Below are 19,658 nucleotides of genomic sequence, written 5' to 3' on the forward strand. Positions count from 1 at the left end.
TATATTCACAAAGTCTATCTTGTATTGAAGTATAATTTATAATGATAGCATAAATTTTGTATTGAAGTATAATTAATAATATTAACATAGGTTATGTTTTTTATTGAAGTGTAGGCTTATAAACTTGTTAACATTATTGCTAATATTAACTTAAGTTTTGTGTAGAAGTATAGAATTTATTAACTTTGTTAATTAATGCTATTATTGAAATAGGACCGGCTTGTTAGCATGGTAAATCAGACATATTTTAGAAATTTTCCCCTTACTTTAAACTCATTATGATGTAGTATATAAGGTCTATATCTTTGTACCTTTGCTGTATCCATGTGACTCCAGTTTGTAGTCTCCAGATCTAGATCAAATTAAAAATAAGATTTTATAAGAAATATTTTTGGATAACTTTTAACTCATTTTTAATCTCCTACTGCTGATAAAATCGTGTACATTCATTGTTTCTGTATTTAAATACTAACTGTTGTAAGCGATTATCAATTATTTAATTCATTGCTGCGAGGAGAAAAAAAAGATAGCTTTTTTCTTAAATATGTAGCTTTATTTGTTCTCAGGGATTTTCTTATCCACCTCTCAGTATTATTCCCTGCCGTATGTCAAAGCTTACGTTATAAGAAACATATTATTTTAATCTTTTAAAGGCAATGTTTCAAAGAGTATTTGTTTGCCTCACAATTTGTTTTACTTAATTAGCTGGATAACGTTTAGTAAATACTCTTCGAAATGTCATCCAAATGAACTAGTAGCTGTTTTCCATAAGTATGTGTTATAGTTTATATATAATTTTTGTTTGACTTATATGTTCTGCTACATGTCACAAATTATGTATTATGTTGACGAGAGAATCTGACATTTATGACCAAGATGTCTTTTAAAATGACTAAAACTCTTTGATTTGGTTAACAAAACGTGTTTTAATTTAATGGGGATCTGTCTACATTTGAGATTTTTGTTCCGTAGATACCGAAGTTGAGATATAATCAATTATGTGTTCCAACCATCGATTAATTCAGACATTATGTGCACTGAAATTAGTAGACAAACCGACTTCCACATATATTTGAAAACGTAAAGTTTTGTATATCTTGTCTAATTATTAATCAAAATAACGCAAGATCCATCTAATTCAATACTTTATTTTAAACTAAATCAAAGTGGTTTAGCTGTTTCAAGATTAGGCTGACTCAAGATAATATGGCCTGAATTTCCATGCATTATACAGTGTGTTCACACAGAATAATTTGACTGCATCTTTGCTTTTAAGTCATAGTAGACCCAGTGACTTAAAATTGAAAACATGTATAGTTCTATTCTGTAGATCTTGCTTATCACTTTAAAAAAAACCACCCAGAAACATTATAATTAACTAATTAATTTCTTCATTACTATATATTTTGATACCACAAAATAAAAACATAAATATAGACTGGGACTACTGAGATTTTAAAGCTTGATAAGGCCATACAAAAAAAAAATATTCTGGTTCACAGCCACTCCTGCGTCACTTAAAAAGGGCCGCATGACCTGTTTTTATTTCAAAATATAAGAAATAATAACAATCTTGTCAATTATCCCTTGTAAATATATTTCCTCAGTTACAGGAAGTAAAAATAAAATTTGAAGCGTACGCAACCCTGACATTCTTGATGACACTAGATAATCCTACATTCCTATAAACGACATGATGAGGTAAATGTAGTTCCGTGAAATGTGATGTGAGAATCCATTTAGCCCAGTAGTGACTTAATCCTTTGACAAAATGAAAACACAAAAGTAAAAACCTCCCTCTTCTATCAGATTGTTTGGAAGGATTTTCTGAGAACCAAAATAATTTTATGGTATGGCCTTAGATAATTTCTCAGCATTTAACTAATTATTAAACCTTTGTCTTAAAACTAATCTGGTGCTTGAATATAATCAACATGTTTTAATAAGATCATAAAATAAACGTTTTTGTACTATTAGCTTAGATTTTTGTAACAATCATAATAGATTTCTTTGTCTCAATATTTATTTATTTAAAACATAGGTGACTATTGTAGATGGCTTAGGCCTTTCCCATTTGAATTTTTGTTTTTCAGATTTATGATTCTATAAATTTTTTACTTCATATCTGATTCTGTAAATTTATGACTACCATATATCTGATTCTGTAAATTTAATACACAACTTCTTATTTGGTAAATTTAAAAACAAAAAGTATTTGTTTACTATTTTAGTTGCACATTTATAAGTTTTGAAATTTTAAAGAAAGAAATTCTTCATGGGACTCAAGAGGATATTAATTGATCAGAACCCTGAAGAACTAAATATTCATTTGATTTGGCCCTGTGCTCGACATTTACAACTAGATATAACCATTTTATGTTCTAGATTTCAAATTCCTTAATTGTGTAACTTAGGTTGTTATGTAATACATTTATGCCTAGATTTCGAGTTCATTAATTTTCCAACTAGATTTCATGTAAATTCATGCTTAGATTTCTAGTTCCTTCATTTTGCAGTAAATGTATGACTAGATTTCTATTTCTGTAATTTTGTATCTAGATTTCTCATTATGAACTTGACCAGATCTTATTTAAATTTATCACATGATCGACTATTTTGTAAATTTTAGGTATATGACCAGTGTTGTAAATTTATGACTGGATTTTATGTTGGTTTATTATTAGATTTCTGATTCCATAAATTTATGACTATAATTTCTGATTCTGTAAATTATGATTTCTGATTATTTAAATATGATTATGATTTCTGATTCTGCAAATTTCTGATTATGATTTTCTGATTCTGTAAATTTATGACATGTCTGTTTTGTAAATTTATGACTCAACGACTCAACTACTGAGTCTGTAAATTTATGAGTCAGTTTCTGATTCTGTAAATTTATGACTCAATTTCTGATTCTGTAAATTTAAAGACTCGAAACAAGATCTCAGGCTTATCCATTTCATTTGTTTGAGATTACTTAAGCTGTATATTCCATCAATATTGACAGTATTTTTCTTGTTATGAAATTGATTTGTTCGTCCTGTAACAGTCGTTAGGTGTGTCAATCACCTGGAGCCATGCGAACTGTACGACCTTGGGTCAAACCCAGAGTCTAGAGGTAAAATTAGAAGAGTTATATATTTCTGCTATCATAAATGATTTTTGCTTTAGTGGGCAGCTGAATCAAGATTGTATATTTATATATTGTAGTTTTGTATCGGGGCTTGTCATTGGACAAAGACCAGTATTAAATCAAATTTGACTGGCTTAAACTCCACCTGTCGTCCAATCGTTTCCAGCCCTCAATTGTACTATTATTATGTAGTTATAGTTTATATCAAGTGGTATCTGCTTTCTATTTATTCCTGTGAAATTATATCTATTTATCAATATGCGACTGTCAAGGCCTAATTGTCTTTCTTTGTGTTCAATGTGCGATGCCATTTTTTAAAAAATAACAATTTTGTGAATGCATGAAATATAGATTTATATATATATATATATTGCTACGAAAAATATTTTTATACGCCCACATTTAATGTGGTCGTATATTGTCATCATTTCCGTCCGAATTGTCCAGATACAATGTCAAGGTCAAGGATGGGATTGTTCATTAGGGTGTAAAGAAGAGTCCTAAATAATGTAAATTTTCAACATGTTTGGAAGAGTTAATTTTTCTTGGACATTTTAAACTTGTAAACGTGTCACAGGACAAAATTAGTAATTATATTTTTTCTAAAAACTCAGTAGAATTTCTCATTTGGAACTAATAAAGAATTTTTACGATTAAAAATCAGAGTTATCCCCCCCTGTTTACATTTAGATTTATGAAATCTAGGTAAATGTATACAGGAAAGGGATCATGATTTTGCAAAGTTGTCTTGTTTAGATTTGTTCAAATCTTATTCAGAATTTTTCATTCTCAAATCGCTGAGATATTCACCCATTAATGTTCGCAATACAGGACATGGGTCTTTAACAGAATACATGTATATTGGAACATAAGGAAGACTCCTATTGAATTTAAAAAATCTTAAATTTCAAAAAGTGGAAATTGCTGGTGGTGGGTGTACTAGGGGATGTGATAAGTCTTCGTTTATGTTTATTTGAGAACATCAAATATTAAAATTATTTTTCATCATCTTTAACTGATAGAAATTATTTGTCAGAAAAAAAAATTGGCCTCGTTGCTCATTTGTATTTAATGAGTACAGACAATATGAGTAGGATTCCAGCCATTGCAGAGATTTGATATTTGTTTATATCTAAAATTTTAGACTTTTCTCCCCATTTACATTTGCAGAGTTACGATATTTTTTACTTTAAAGCTTTTAAATTTTGGGCTTGTCTGCTCATTGACGTTCAAATTTATGAAATCTTGTGAACGCAATATAAAATAGTCGATTAGACGGAATATTTTTAAAACTTGGTGAAATGTTTCATAAGGTTATATAGTACCATTTAAAAATAATCTTTCCGTTCCCATTTTGACTTTGGATGCAGTGTTATTCTAATTACCATCGTATCCATAAAGCCAGATGGCTGTGTATAGTTTAATATAGAATTATGATACAATAGCTGAAGTTCTCCTTTAAGGTTGAAACTATGATCTCTATCAGCTATTATGAAAAAACTAACTTTGTTAGTCTAAAGCTTGTTGTTGATTATTGTATAGTTTATATCATTCAAGTATTTCCGTTTAAAGGAGAAGTCCCAATATTCACTGGGTCACCAAACAACAAAATAAAATGTTTATGTACATGTAAGAAAGTCAAATGCCAAAATCTAAAGATATGACTACCAGGTAGATTAAAATATTGGGCTGTGTGGAAAAGATTGCCAAAATAGTTTACAGAATTTATGCAGCTTGCCTCCAACTTTCTGTAGAGTAATCTGATAAAAGTGACTACCCGATACCGTTTGTAAATTTTGCCACATGGTAATTATGACATGCAAAAAAAAATAATAAGTTACAGACAAGTTTATCCAGACACGAGACGATGGCTATTCAAGCAATTCGTCCTTCTGACAACTGGTCATTATTATTTCTTGGAAAACATCAAAGATCTTCAGGCTAGAATAAAAGATTCTAATTAAGAGCCCTACACAAAGAATGAGTAAGGGTTTTTTTTTTCAGTTAAATTATATCTGGGATTTCTTCTTTTAAACTGATGAAAATTAACGTGTACAGGATATATAGATCACTTTCAAATTAGGCAAACTTTGTTAGGTCAAGAAAAGAAAATACCTGTGATTATGGTTACTTGACCCGCCCCCCCCCCCCCAAATAGGGTTGGCCAATTTGAAAATCTTTTTTTTTATTATATTTATTTTTTTCTGGGTTTGCATTATCTATTTTCTTGCATTTCTAGCTTAATTACTGAGTAAAATTCTTGAAAATGATACCAAAAATAAGGTCTAGAAGACTGAGAGAAAAAAGTTTAAGGTCAACAATTTTAATAAAATAGGTTTGGTAGGGTAATCGTAAACACATGTTGGGTTTTTTTGACCTTCCTTATACACAATATGGAAATCGTATTATAAACTGTTGATTATTAAATATACTTAAGGGATTTCTCCTATAAACTGATGACTACTCGTAGTATATCACCTTAAAATTAGACGAAATCTTTCACTATGTATATGTTGTTTATCATATTGTATAAACTGTTGTTGATTATCATAATGTTTAAACAAATTAAATGTATCAATTCTTTAAATGTTGTTAGATAAGTTTATTATTCTTCTAAATATAACTGATGTTGTATATTTTTGTAAATCCACAACTGGACTTGTCCTTTGGATATTGGGGTTTTGAAACTGTAACAGATTTTTTAAGTGCATGCATTAACAGTTTGTTGGATGGCTTGTTTTTAACCAACCACAGAAATTTTAGAATTATCTCACTATTTACTCTCAACGTTATCAAGTTTTGAGAATGTAATAGAGTACATTTAATTATTGTTGGAGTAAAGTTATGTTGAATGGGGACTAATACTTAATGCTCAGAGGCATGTCGACAATTCATATAGGCTATGGGTAGAAATCGAAACATATAGCACCATTATGTACATAAATCTACCTTTAAATCAAAAAGGTAAAAAGAAGGGAATAAAAACTCCATTGAATTTTCTTAATAAAAGAAGAAATGAAAAGTTTACCATTCAGAGGCCAAACAAAAAATGTTGAAAAAAATAAAGGGACCTGCAGGAATGACAAAGAGTGTCATATCTTTTGGATAGCATGGGGAAAACGTGGTCCACATTGATTTACATGTTAAAGAACACTTAGCAGTTGAAATTTGAGTATGCTAAAACAAAATTGTTTACACAATTGTACATGAAACATTTGAAATGTAAATTGCCACATATTATTCTCAAAATGACTCAAGTATTATGTTGACGAAACATTGACCCCCGTTTCATTCATCAATTAATTCCCATTGGACATATCACACAAATTCCTTCTTCTAAAATCAAATCACAGAAGCACATATTTTAAAAATCACCTCTTACATAAATAAATAGAAAATACGTCCAGTTACAAAATTCAACCCCTTTTACTTCATTCTGATCGACGTCTAATCATAAGCTAACTGTCTGCTCTTTATCGAGCATCTTCAGATGTTATAATGTATATGTAAGCATGCCTATAAAAATTCTTTGTTCAATTCAAGAAATTGCCTAACATTTATAAATTAAAGTTACTGCATGAAATTGCCTAACATTTGTAAAAAAAAAACAAATTATTTTAGCATGGACATGTATCTATAATTATTACAGTTTACTACATTTCATTATTTTTAGTTGCTCAAACAATATTTATTTTTTGTCTTAAGATGTGCCGTAAAGTATGAAATTAATATTAACTTTAAAAGTTTTTTCATCTAAATTTTGAAGTGTTCAAGTTTATGTGAGTTAAATATGATCATAGTTTATAGATCACTTCCTTTGCATGTCGAACAAACTTCATTTATTCATTATAACGATTACTGCGTGGCTCTTTGAGTATGGGACTAGCTTACTAACCTGGAGAGAGGGGCTGGGCTTAATGACCAAAATCATGCGCTTTAGATTGGAAGGTCTGTCATGGAGTCAAGTAGTTTGGATTCCCAGCTTGTACGGGGGTTGTCTCTGGTTTCCTCCCATTGCTAAAGACCTCTACACGCAAACGAATTATTGAAATAAACTTGTAACATGTTAGTCCCAAAATGACCTAGTTTGTGTCAAGCAAAATTTAAGTCCCATTTGTTTTGTTTTCTACCCCTCTATCTCTCTGTAGTAAATATCAAGATTGAATCTGTGAGTACTGTCTGCACAATCCTTGAAAACAACCACTGACAGATGTTTGACACACTTCAGCCAAAATTCAAATCATGTTTACTGGTCAGTGACTGCTGAAGTTATGAGAATAAAAATTGTTTTCTTAGTAGCCAAGTATTACTTGGCAAATATCTGCATGCAAAATGAAATGAAATGGGTTTAACATCCTCCTTTTCTGCACTGACTGGGATGATGAAAACGGGCATAGGCCATTAGGGAAATTTTGCCCAAACAACACTGAGCGCTACGGCCTACTCTTATTTCAAATTCGAACTGTCAAGGGTTCTTTTACGTGCATGCCAATGGGTACACAGGACCTTAGTTTTCCGTCCCATCCGAACAACTATATGTTGTCATGCTGGAAAATCCCTATGAACTTTCTCTGCCAACGCAGAGCAAACATCTTACTCACTGAGCCACCGTGGCTCCCCTATCTGCAAACAAACATTTCTCTATCAAAGCAGAAATCACTTTTAAACTCTTATTTAATACATGTTTGTTAATAAATAATAATTTGCTGATTTTTAGCATTATTTAATCGTGAAATTGTTATATTAAAGATTTCTATAATTAATCTTTACTAATCCTTGTCATCATTTTAAGAAAATATCATTTTTATATTGATGAAATATTAATCAATCTTTGCTGATTCGTATAATCATCTTTTTAAGAAAATGTAATTTTCATATCGATAAAATATTAATCTATGTACATACATATATTACCAGTTTGAAGTAGCAATATTGAATGAATAGCATATTTTTGGAATGCAGCTAGCTGACCTAGACATTATGTCAGTCAGTAGACTTGGCTTTTGAGAATAATAGCAAATTTAATGTATGTTATTTTCATGCTTGACATGTGAATGAAAAATGTTGTCATACCCGGCTTATTGTGAAGTTTTCATCAAAGATGTATGTTTTTGACGTTTGACGTTCTGCTTGCATAATCAAACTAGAGGATAACTCTACTTTCCCTTTCACATACTAGTTGTGACCATTGATCATCAAGAGAAATCATCTCTTAATCTTGTTAAGGTTGCATCAGATCACCTAAGGCCACATAAAAAAATATTATTTACCAGAAATAAATCTGCCTATTGCAGGTCTTTCTTTAGGCCAGAAATGTTATATAAACTATTAATTAGACATTAATTAACATAATCAACTCCCCATACCATCTTATGTGTCCGGTTTTCATTGGAAGTAAATCCAATCTGCCATTGATGATTAACCGCAAATAATGGATAATTGAGACTTTGTTAATTATCGTGACAGTGGTAACAATGACAATCGAGGCTACATTGATTTTAAAATAAGGTTTTCTTGGCTTAGAGTCAAACAATTTGACTGAAATTTTCAGCATATTCCCTTTACATTATATAGTTGTTAACTATTATAGTGAGAACTGCCAGCTCTTTATCTAATCTTCCATAATGTATCTTTAAACAGGCATTATTTAAGAGATAAATCTGCCTATTGTAGGTCTTAAAGTAGTTTTATAAATGATAATGATTTATATATAAAAATGAGTTGATTTATGATCACATTAACTCTCGAGATAGTTCATACACTCTAAACATGGGTATCCCCAGTGGTATCATTCCGTTCTACTCCACTAACCCCCACGAGTCCATTCACAGGGTTTTCACGATTCAGATTATCTGCTCTTGATTTCTTTGGGTTCGTAGGCTGATTCTACATACCAATCAAAAACAGTTTACATACTGGTCTTAGCGCCATTGTTGACGTTCACCACCATACAACAGCTTTACGTTCAATTATGAGAGGTTTGCAATTATCATGCAAGTCCAATATTTCATCTAGTTTTATATAATCTACGATTGGCAAGTTGCCAGTAACATTATTCGAAATAATGGTAACGGACACCAAATATGACATGACAATTGTATTTTAAGACATGTAAATTGACTAATCAGTCAGTCAGTGTCACTGTCATTGATTCTAGAGGGGCAAAAAAGAATAAAACAAGAGCCCTGGTGGGGGGTGGATGGCCCAGTTGAAATAATGTATGAAAATATCCTGTTGAGTTATCTGGATTTACTATGGTGTGATAGACATTTATATCTAGTACAAAATAATGCAAAATAATAACCTTTGTTAATTAATAATTTCATAATAAAGTTACTCTTAGGGATTTTTTATTAATGTCATCTTCATTAGTCAACTATGAGTTGTGTACCTTTATACTCGGCTGTGAAGTCTAAAAGTCTACTTGACATAAAAAGATTTTAGTGTATGACATCCAGGCACAATTTCTTTACTGACTGTGAAATCTAACTCTACAAGTCTACTGGACATAAAAAGATTTTAGTCTATGACATCCAGACACAATTTCTTTACTGATTTACAGATGTTGGATTTTGAGTATATTAGTCTCAGAATGATCAAAGTATTCCTAGTTCTACCTTTTTCCCCAAATATGAAATAAATATTTTTCATTTAAATTTGAGAGATATTTGGAGAAAACAATGCAGTTAGTATAGTTTTTTTTTAAAGAACCTCAAACCACAAAAGGTGACGTATTATCTTGGCTAGTGAAGATGTCATTAACTCTTATATTTAAATTATTTTATACAATGGCTATATATTCTTGTGAATGTTATTTTTTTTTTTCATTAAGTGCCTCCACATGAAATCAAATAATTTTTTGTAATGCTATAAGTGGATGTGTTGGTGACAGAAAGTTATTTGTTAATAAATATCATGTTAATAATTATATGCTTTGTTGTTCTTAACAGTAGCCACAGTGGCCAAGTGAGTAAGACTCTGGCTCGCTAGCCTGGAGGTCACAGTTTCGATCCAGGTGTTGGCCAAGAAAGTTCATCAGGATTTTCCGGTGTGGTTTCTCTTTGTCAGTGGAGCAGGACAGAGGGCCTGACAAGGACTGTTATCTAGTCGTTCGGAACTGAGGTCCCTTGTACACATTGGCGTTCATGTAATATATCCCTTGGCAGTTGGAATTTGATAGGCCGCAGCATGGTTGTCCAGACAAAATTTCCCTCATAGCACACTGTATGGTGTATGCCCGTCTTATTAACCCAGTCGTAGCAGGATGTTAAACCCCATTTCATTTCATAGTTCTTAATGTGGTTGATTTTGTGACAAGCTGTTGGTGGATCTGTCATTTGTAGAACCTTACAAAATTTCAGCAACCCAATATGTGAATATTTTTCAGAAACTGTAGAATATTTGAGACTAGTTTCTCCTACAGGCCCGACAAATTCAGCAGAATATTAACAGAATTTCTTCCAACAGAAATCGGGCACCCCCACCCCTCCTGCAACTTAATATAGAATGTCTATCGAAAATGGTATTCTTCTAAGTCAAGTGAACATTAAACTTCATTCTTTCTCAGTCATTACTGTACCAGTATGATGTAAAATGTGTTTTCAATGGGGAGGGGGGGGGGGAGAGTGGTGGATCAGGTTTACTCCAGGGATATATAATATTGTCCGAAAAAGTTTTTCAGGATTCTCTTAGAGGTGCAGGACGGAGGGCAGTGTCAAGTCGTTCATTAGCCTATCGGCGTCGAAAAGTAGGATGTTAAACCACATTTCAGTTCATTGTTTCAATGGAGTCATTTTAGACCAACATTTTTTTCAAAAGAGGATTCATGTCAAGACAAGTTCCCAAGGATTTTTTAACCAATGTTTTAGGTTGACTTGCGTAGCGATTTAAATTACTGTTTAAAATTCCTAAATATTTGGGGGGTTTTATTATTTATTATAATATAATCTTTTTTTTTTTTATCTACGTCATTGAGCAAATTGATTAATGTTCTCATTTTGATCCAGGGGACGCAACTCCAATGTCTTCACCCTTTCTCCAGCTCTTTTGTGAAAGTGAAGATATTTCGTCCCATCAGTACTTTCCATGTATCAAGTTCGTTCAGGTTTCCGAGAGAAGTTCAACAACAGAAGAAATATAGTTCCATAATATTTTCTTTACATTACATACTGATTAATAATGTCAAACGTGTGAAATGTAAATCATCATTTTGAAAATGAGCCTTAAACCAGTAATATTTTAAACATCAGAGGAAACGAAACATCTCCAATAAACACAAATCTGGGTTGAGACGTTTCGAGACTTGATTAATGCACGCGATTCAGCGGGAAAGGGATAAAAAAAAAAAAACATTAAAGAAAATGTCACAACTATAATACATTTGGAGACTAAATTAAAATCTAAAAATGGAGGAGAAAACAATGATATTCAAAGATGTGACTTTTTATATCGTCGGAGATATACCGCATGATGTAAGTTGTTCTAAACATGAAAAACTCAGATATATAATCTAAGACTCTTAAGTTGATAATGAATGTTAGCCATTTTTTTTAGTTTTACTTAGTCGAGGGTATGATCTTTGATCAGAAGTAAATTTGCAGAGCTAACAATCTTGATGTTTTCTTTATCAACAATTCAGAAGTTCTTTGTCAAAAATTGTACTTAATTTTATCCCCTCCAACATAATAAAAAGTTATTATTATGAGTTGGAGCTGTCAATTATAAGAACATGACACGTACAATGATTGACAGAGGTTTTGGTTTTCAGTGTTGAGGAAGATGCTATTGAACTTTTGCAGTCTTAGAGTTTAGACTCTTCAAATTTTAGGGGGATTTGCGCTGCATGTAAAAGTAGCCTAGTAGGAATGGTCTCTGATCAGACGATTCCTATTCGTCCCTATTGCTGCAATATGAAAATACCACTCTTCCCCACCTCTGCTCTAAGGATGTCCCCACAAGCTGTTGGTTGGAAGGTTTCCTCAAGTCAGATAGTCCTAGAAAGTTGCACGGCCTGTAGATCTGATTGTCTGTTATTCCAAATACTGCCTTATTCCTTGTATTTGATAATAACTGTAGTAATTGTATATTTATATTATGCAGGTAATAAATCTTTTGATATCGGAAGGAGGGAAGCGTGACACGTACCTGAGTGAAATGGTTAGTCATGTGATCGCAGACTCAACAGTACCTGATGAATATTCTGAAGCTAAAGAGATATTTGAACGACCTATTGTTTCGGTAAGAACTATATATGATGGGGGTTTTTTTTATCCTTATCATTTTATCATACTGTACAATGTTTTGTTATTACGGTACCTTCTTTTTTTCACCTTGATTCGTTATTTTTCGCCAAAAGGAATCATTTTTTTATTAACTTATAATGTATTTTTCTTTAATAGAGTGATTGGGTACGACTTTCAGTTATTTGTAAGAAACAGTTACCGAAGGAAAGATTTGCGTTAGAAGGATGTTTATTCTCTGGTGTAGTTGCCTGTCCTTCCAGGGTAAGTTACCAGTCATTCCACGGTATGGTTGTGGGGAAAAGATATGCCAGTTTTAACAGTGTGATTCTTAATTGATGTTTGGCCTCTTGATTGTACAGAACATGAAAGACATTGGTCTATATGCATTGATACAACTTTGGTTGAGGGAGCTGAGGTGGCTCAATGAGTAAGGGGTTAGATCACTAACTAGGATGTCCGCGGTTTGTTCCTGTTTTTGGTGGAGAAATTTTCCCAGGATTTACCAGCATGGTTTCACCTTGTTGTCTTCATTAGCCCAATCGGTGGAGAACAGTAGGCTGTTAAACCCCATTTCATTTCATAACTTTGTTTTAGTAATGGTATATTTTCACTTCGAAGCCGTCCAAAGAGAAATACCTTGTAAATTATTACTTGATGTCAAAACATATTCTAAAATGATATGCACGAAATATCGGTATTGTTGTTTTGTGGTTTCTTACAGCTTTGATCATCAAATTTAAACAATTCTTTTATCTTTTAAGTGGCTGATCATGATCATGCATTTACCTTACAATGTACAAATACATTCAATTTAACATTTGATAATGAAAACAAAACAATTTCAACAGCCGATAATCTCTGAAATATTTATCGTCTGCAGAAGATGTTGAATGTCTGAATAGAACCATTTTTTTTCGATTCGTAATTTGCAAGGGATTCTAAATGACTGAATTGGTAATCAGAAGATTTTAATTAAATCAATGTTTTTGTTTTACAGTTAGATATAACAGATGCTCGCTCCTTGTGGTCTATGCTTATCTACAATGGAGGACGATGTCAACTCAAGTTCGATAAAAATGTTACACATTTAATAGCTAGTGGCACGGATGGGGTATGAGACTTTTATTTTCAATGAATATATAGTTAAGTTATATAGTGAAACTTGTAGTGGCTTTTAAAAGGCAGAATCACTCTGATGAAAATATTAAATGAACTTGGTGATTTTCTTTACTTCTGCCAGGTCGACTATGATTGAAATGAAGCTTAGCCTACCTGCTCTTAGGAAAATTGTGCATCGATTGAGACTTTCGAGTTTTGATGTCACTGTTTAGATTATCTATCCATTGTGGTTGAAAGTGATAATGTACAGATGTTTTCTGTATTTTATTTTAACTCAGGGCTGAATGTACTGTCTGAAATGGACGTTATATTTATACTTTTGAAAAAAAATCTTTTTATTAAATTATAGCTGAAGTATACTGAAGGTTTGTTCAAAGAGAAAGTGAAGATTGTTACCCCAGATTGGGTGTCTGAGTGTATCAAGAAAGAAGCAATTCAAGATGAGACTATTTACCATCCTCGGCTAATAGTGTATCCAAAACCAGAAACACCTCCACCCAAACCCAAACCACCAATTGTCAGCAAAATTCCAGATCTTGGCGATCTCTCCAATCTTATTGGTCAACAAATGGCACTTGGTGGTCCAAGCCCTTTTGCAAGGCGGCGTAAATCATCCAGTGATGACTCCCCAAGAAATGGAAGTCGTCCAGGAACTCCTAGTGCCAAGGAAGCACTGGCCAGAATGGTCAGCAGCAGATTACAAGCCAGTGGAAAGTCTTCTGACCCTGCTGACATATCTGCAACTCTAGCTTCCATGTTTCCTCACGGACAATATCCTATGCCTGGAGTTCCCCAGAGTCCTGGACATACCATGCAATATGGACAAACACCAATGCAAGGCATGCATTTTGGTATGGGAATGAATCAGGGTCATTCTCCAACAAGAGGCCAATCTCCAATTCAAGGTCATCCCTTAGCTCATGTACCACATCAAGGTCAAGGACATCCACAAAATCAGATGTTTATGCAAAATCAAATGCCACATATGGGTCAGGGTCAAATGCCACCTCAAAGTCCAGGACATATGCAGCCTGGTCAAGGTCAAGGTCTAATGCAGATGCAGCCACAAGGTCAAGGCCAGATGCCATGCCAAAACCAAGCGCAACAAATGCAGAATTTCCAAGGACAGATTCCTCTCCATCACCAAGGTCCTCCTCCACAACAAATGACCCAAGGTCAAATGAGGTATCCAGGTCAAGGACAGATACCTCGAAGTCAAGGTCAGCTTCCAAATATAATGCAGAGTCAAATGTCATCACCTCCAGGGCAGATGCGGCCTCAAATGCAGGGTCAGTTTCCTGTACAAGGTCATCGTATGCCTCAAGGACATCCGCAAAGGCCACCTCATCCTCAAATGCAGGCACATCACCAATTTCAAGGTCCTCAAAATGCCAATATTTCACCTTCAAAAGGACAAACACAGGGTCACATGCAAAGTCAAGTTTCAATGCAGGGTCAGATGCCACCAATGTCTTTACCAGGGTTACCAAATTCTGGTATGATGCAACAACTGCAACAAGAAGCTTTACAACAGAAGCGAACTTTACGTAATATTACTAATAATGCCGACATGACTAAATCGAAGGTAGGTGTAATGTTGAAAATCTATTTTGATCATTAAATAGATTGATATGTGGTTTGTATTGATGGTGGCTAGAAAAGCACAAGCATGCGTACAGTAGAAAGCCTTACTTTATGCAATGAAATGAAATGAAATGGGGTTTAATGTCCTACTGTTCTGCTCCGAACTGGACTGATGAAGACGGGCATATGCCAAACAGTGTGCTATGAAGGAAATTTTGACCGGACAGCGGCATTACGGCCTTCTCTTATATCGAATTCCAACTGTCAAGGGATCTTTTACGTGCACGCCAATGTGTACTTGGGACCTCGGTTTTTCGTGATGTATCACATTTAGTCAGAGCTGCTCACTATTGTCAAAATATAGAGATCTGATTCTCTGGAAGTAGACTTCCCTTCCACTACTAAACCCAAACAATTTTTAAAAAAATTTCAGTTTTCAATTTTGAAATTTTTACAAAACATCACACAGGGAATTAAGTGACATGTTTATTGAACAAGACCCCATAAAACTAAAAACTGGATTGACATGACTTAATATAATATAAACCTCCACCTATATTTTACAGATAAGTCAGATGTTAGAGATGAATCGGCCTCCACCACCAATGTATCCTGGTCGAACTGCTCAACCTGTATCTGGACCACGCCCACCTACTCCAGCAGTACCTATATACTATGGTCACGATACTACTGAAAATGGTGAGACATGACTATTTCTAGTTATAATAATATTAAGCTTTATGATAGAAATATTTATCTTTGAAAAATCTGGTAGGCCAAAAAAAAAGAAGAAATACCAGTGGTTAAATTTATTTGACCCCACAAAAATAGTGTTGGTCCTTCGGAAATTTTTTTATTTTATTGTCGCCCTGTCGGGTATTTATTATTCATTTGCTAGCAATTCTAGCTTAACTACTGAAAATAATAACGAAATTTTTACGCTAGAATTTGTCTAGAGAAAATCACGGCAAGATGAATTATTCTAGAGCCTGGGCAATGAGAGCAAAAAGTTTAGGGTCTGTGATATTAGTTTTACAAAATAAGGTTGGTCGGGCAACCTTAAACAGCAGAATATTTTTTAGGCCTTATAAAGTTAAAATTGTTATATATTGTATTAAAAGCGAACTTGTGTCCTATGAGGAGGTTGGGTGGTCTAGTAGTTTAACATGTGCATGTGAAACCATAAGGTCTGTCATTGTGTCAAGTGGCTTGTTTCGATTCCCCGCTTGTACGCGACAAACAGTAGGGTCGCATGTCAAACGTGGGTTTTCTCCAGTTTTCCCCTAAGCGCATGCTAATTATTAAAATAAAATTGAACCATATGTTAGTTCCGAAATGCCTAGTTTGTGTCAAGTGGGCATTTAACCCCATTTCTCTCTCTGTGTCTCCAATGATCATGCAATTGTATTATCCCTCATTGAAACATGATGTTGAAAACACATTGAGTAAATATGCATGAAGAGTTAGCTATGATATAGTGATGTTCATTTTTACAGAAACACAGATATGTGTCCCAATCGGAGAAGAACAGTGGGATGTTAAACCCCATTTTATTTTCAGATTTGTGTTTATTACTAGCTATATATAATTATATTTATATTTACAGTACCAGATCTGTATTTACTAGGTTGTATATATTATGTTTATATTTACAGTACCACCAGATATTTGTTTACAAGGTTGTATTATATATAACTATGTTATATTTATATTTTGCACTACCACCAGATATGTGTTTACTAGGTTGTTTATATATAATTATATTATGTTTATATTTGCAGTACCACCAGATATTTGTTTACTAGATTGTTTATATATAACTATGTTATGTTGATATTTACAGTACCATCAGATCTGTATTTACTAGGTTATTTATATATCACTATATGTTATGTTTATATTTGCAGTACCACCAGATATGTGTTTACTGGGTTATTTATATATAACTATGTTATATTTATATTTACAGTACATCCAGATATGTTTACTAGGTTATTTATATATAACAATGTTATGTTTATATTTACAGTACCACCAGATATGTGTTTAGTAGGTTATTTATATATAACAATGTTATGTTTATATTTACAGTACCACCAGATCTGTGTTTACTGGGTTATTTATATGTAACTATGTTATGTTTATATTTACAGTACCACCAGATATGTGTTTACTGGGTTATTTATATATAACTATGTTATGTTTATATTTACAGTACCACCAGATATGTGTTTACTGGGTTATTTATATATAACTATGTTATATTTATATTTACAGTACCACAAGATATGTGTTTACTGGGTTATTTATATATAACTATGTTATGTTTATATTTACAGTACCACAAGATATGTGTTTACTAGGTTGTATTATATAGAACAATGTTATATTTATATTTACAGTACCACCAGATATGTGTTTACTAGGCTGTGTATTTTATATAACTGATTATCATCAACTACTTGGAGCTGATGAGATTAAGACATGGAAAGATGTGAGTATATGGCAATATTAACTGGGATTTATTCCAACTATGACTTCTGACCTAATACTATTAACCAGATATTACATAGTATGGAATTATCTGTCTGTAAAATATAGGAGTTGTGGGAATCTTAATGAAAAGTTGTAAGGTTGATTTTGCTTTGTGAAACAGACTAGTTTCTCAGGATTTTTCTGTATGGATTTCTCTTGTCAATTATGCTGGACAGGGGAGGGGACCTGCCTTGGATCAGCAATGACTCAGTATTTATTCATACTGATGGAATAAATAAAAGTTCCATGAGCATGTTAATGTGTACATAAAACAACCATTGACAGTTGAATAGGATGAATAAATAGTAAGCAGAAAAATACTGTCCAGGCAAAATTTCTCTCATGGCACACACTACACGGCATATACCCATCATCATTACCCTGGTCTGTGCAGAAAATTAGGACAGTTCTAATGCTCCTACGGTTAGGATGTTTTGTTATTCATAGCTATAAGTTTATAATAGTAGCTATTAACCGGTTAGTAACCGTTTGGAGGTGCGAGTCATTACTTGCACTAGACAGTTCACCCTATTTTATTTTATTAGATAACTATTTTATATTTTGTTTTATAAGATAACTACTATATATTTTGTTTTATTAAGATAACTATTATATATTTTCTTTGATTAGATAACTATTATATATTTGATTATATAATATTATATTTGTTTTATAAGATAACTCTTATACATTTTATTTGATTAGATAACTATTATATATTTTATTATATAATATTATATATTTGTATAGGTTATAGATCAACATGGTGGTGAAGTTGATGATTCTTACTCTAGTCGTATAACACATGTTTTATGTTATAACCAGCATAGTGATGTCTTTCAACTTGTAAGTATTAACTGTCTTATACGCCACACTGTGGTCAATATGTTTTCAAAATTTACGATTGGGTGACTCTCTAACCAAGGGGCGAATGTTTTAACTCATACGTCGTAGATCATAAGGTCTATCATTGAGCCAAGTGACGAGGTTTTTATTCCCCCCTTTTATCATATAAGTTGTGGCGTCGCCTTTCTAAACATGTGGGATTTGTTTTTGTACTCCAGATTCCTCCAACAGCTAAAGACCCAAAATGATAGAGTTTGTGTCGAATAGATGTTGACCCCATTTCTCTTACTATCTCTAACCAGGAGGGTCTGGCAAGGAGGAGTGGTTAGTCATTCAGATTGGACCAATTAAAAAAAAAATGCTTTGTCATACTATTTGCAGTACATTATAAATCCCTTGACAGTTGAAAATCGAAATAAAGAGTAGATTGTAGTGCTGTTGTCAATGGAAAATTTCTCCCATAGCAACACCTTTATACACCCCGTATAAGAAAACGATCAATCATTAATCATTAATTGTAGTTATAAATCTGGGTGAAAAGTCTTTATTAATAAATGATCTACGGGGTTATGAATTATGTATAGATTCCATTATTATTTACTTTTAGGCCATGAATGATCAGAAGCGAGTTGTTACAGCATTTTGGTTAAATGATTGTCTAGTTCAGAAGAAGATGTCACCACCTACTCAAGGTTTACATCTTCCAGTTCCGTTCGGTGATCAGAAACCATGTCAGAATCAGGTCAGTAATATGGGGGTTTGCACATTTTGTATCTCATTATTAATTATTCTGTATCTCTTTATTAATCATTCTGTATCTCATACTTTATTAATCATTCTGTATCTCATGCTTTATTAATCATTCTGTATCTCATTCTTCATTAATCATTCTGTATCTCATACTTAATCATTCTGTATCTCATACTTTATTAATCATTCTGTATCTCATACTTTATTAATCATTCTGTATCTCATGCTTTATTAATCATTCTGTATCTCGTTCTTCATTAATCATTCTGTATCTCATACTTAATCATTCTGTATCTCATACTTTATAAATCATTATGTATCTCATACTTTATAAATCATTTTGTGTCTCATTCTTCATAAATCATTCTGTATCTCATACTTTATAAATCATTCTGTATCTCATGCTTTATTAATCATTCTGTATCTCATACTTTATAAATCATTCT

General features: G+C 32.7%; 1 protein-coding gene and 1 long non-coding RNA gene across 2 annotated transcripts; both read left to right on the forward strand.

The window, feature by feature from the left end:
• Nucleotides 1-74: 74 nt before the first annotated feature.
• LOC126825755 (uncharacterized) lies at nucleotides 75-10,064 on the forward strand. The gene is made up of 2 exons (XR_007682170.1): nucleotides 75-5,120; nucleotides 5,234-10,064. It is a non-coding gene; the product is annotated as an uncharacterized LOC126825755 (long non-coding RNA).
• Nucleotides 10,065-11,407: 1,343 nt separating this feature from the next.
• On the forward strand, nucleotides 11,408-18,697 carry LOC126824429 (PAX-interacting protein 1). The gene is made up of 8 exons (XM_050553652.2): nucleotides 11,408-11,607; nucleotides 12,236-12,373; nucleotides 12,535-12,639; nucleotides 13,376-13,489; nucleotides 13,847-15,082; nucleotides 15,648-15,780; nucleotides 16,989-17,012; nucleotides 18,681-18,697. Exons 1-8 carry the CDS (start codon nucleotides 11,542-11,544, stop codon nucleotides 18,695-18,697), a joined length of 1,833 nt encoding a protein of 610 aa, XP_050409609.1. The 5' UTR covers nucleotides 11,408-11,541.
• The last annotated feature ends 961 nt before the right edge of the window (nucleotides 18,698-19,658 follow it).

Source organism: Patella vulgata, chromosome 6, assembly GCF_932274485.2.
Source record: "Patella vulgata chromosome 6, xgPatVulg1.2, whole genome shotgun sequence".
Classification (NCBI taxonomy): Eukaryota; Metazoa; Mollusca; class Gastropoda; family Patellidae; genus Patella; species Patella vulgata.

What these genes read in the sequence shown, in the direction of transcription:
- LOC126824429 (XM_050553652.2), top strand. Translation starts at nt 11,542, where the DNA reads ATGGAGGAGAAAACAATGATATTCAAAGATGTGACTTTTTATATCGTC. An exon ending in TAGCTAGTGGCACGGATGGG is followed by an intron (nt 13,490 to 13,846) that starts GTATGAGACTTT and finishes ATTAAATTATAG; the next exon opens with CTGAAGTATACTGAAGGTTT. An exon ending in CCGACATGACTAAATCGAAG is followed by an intron (nt 15,083 to 15,647) that starts GTAGGTGTAATG and finishes TATATTTTACAG; the next exon opens with ATAAGTCAGATGTTAGAGAT.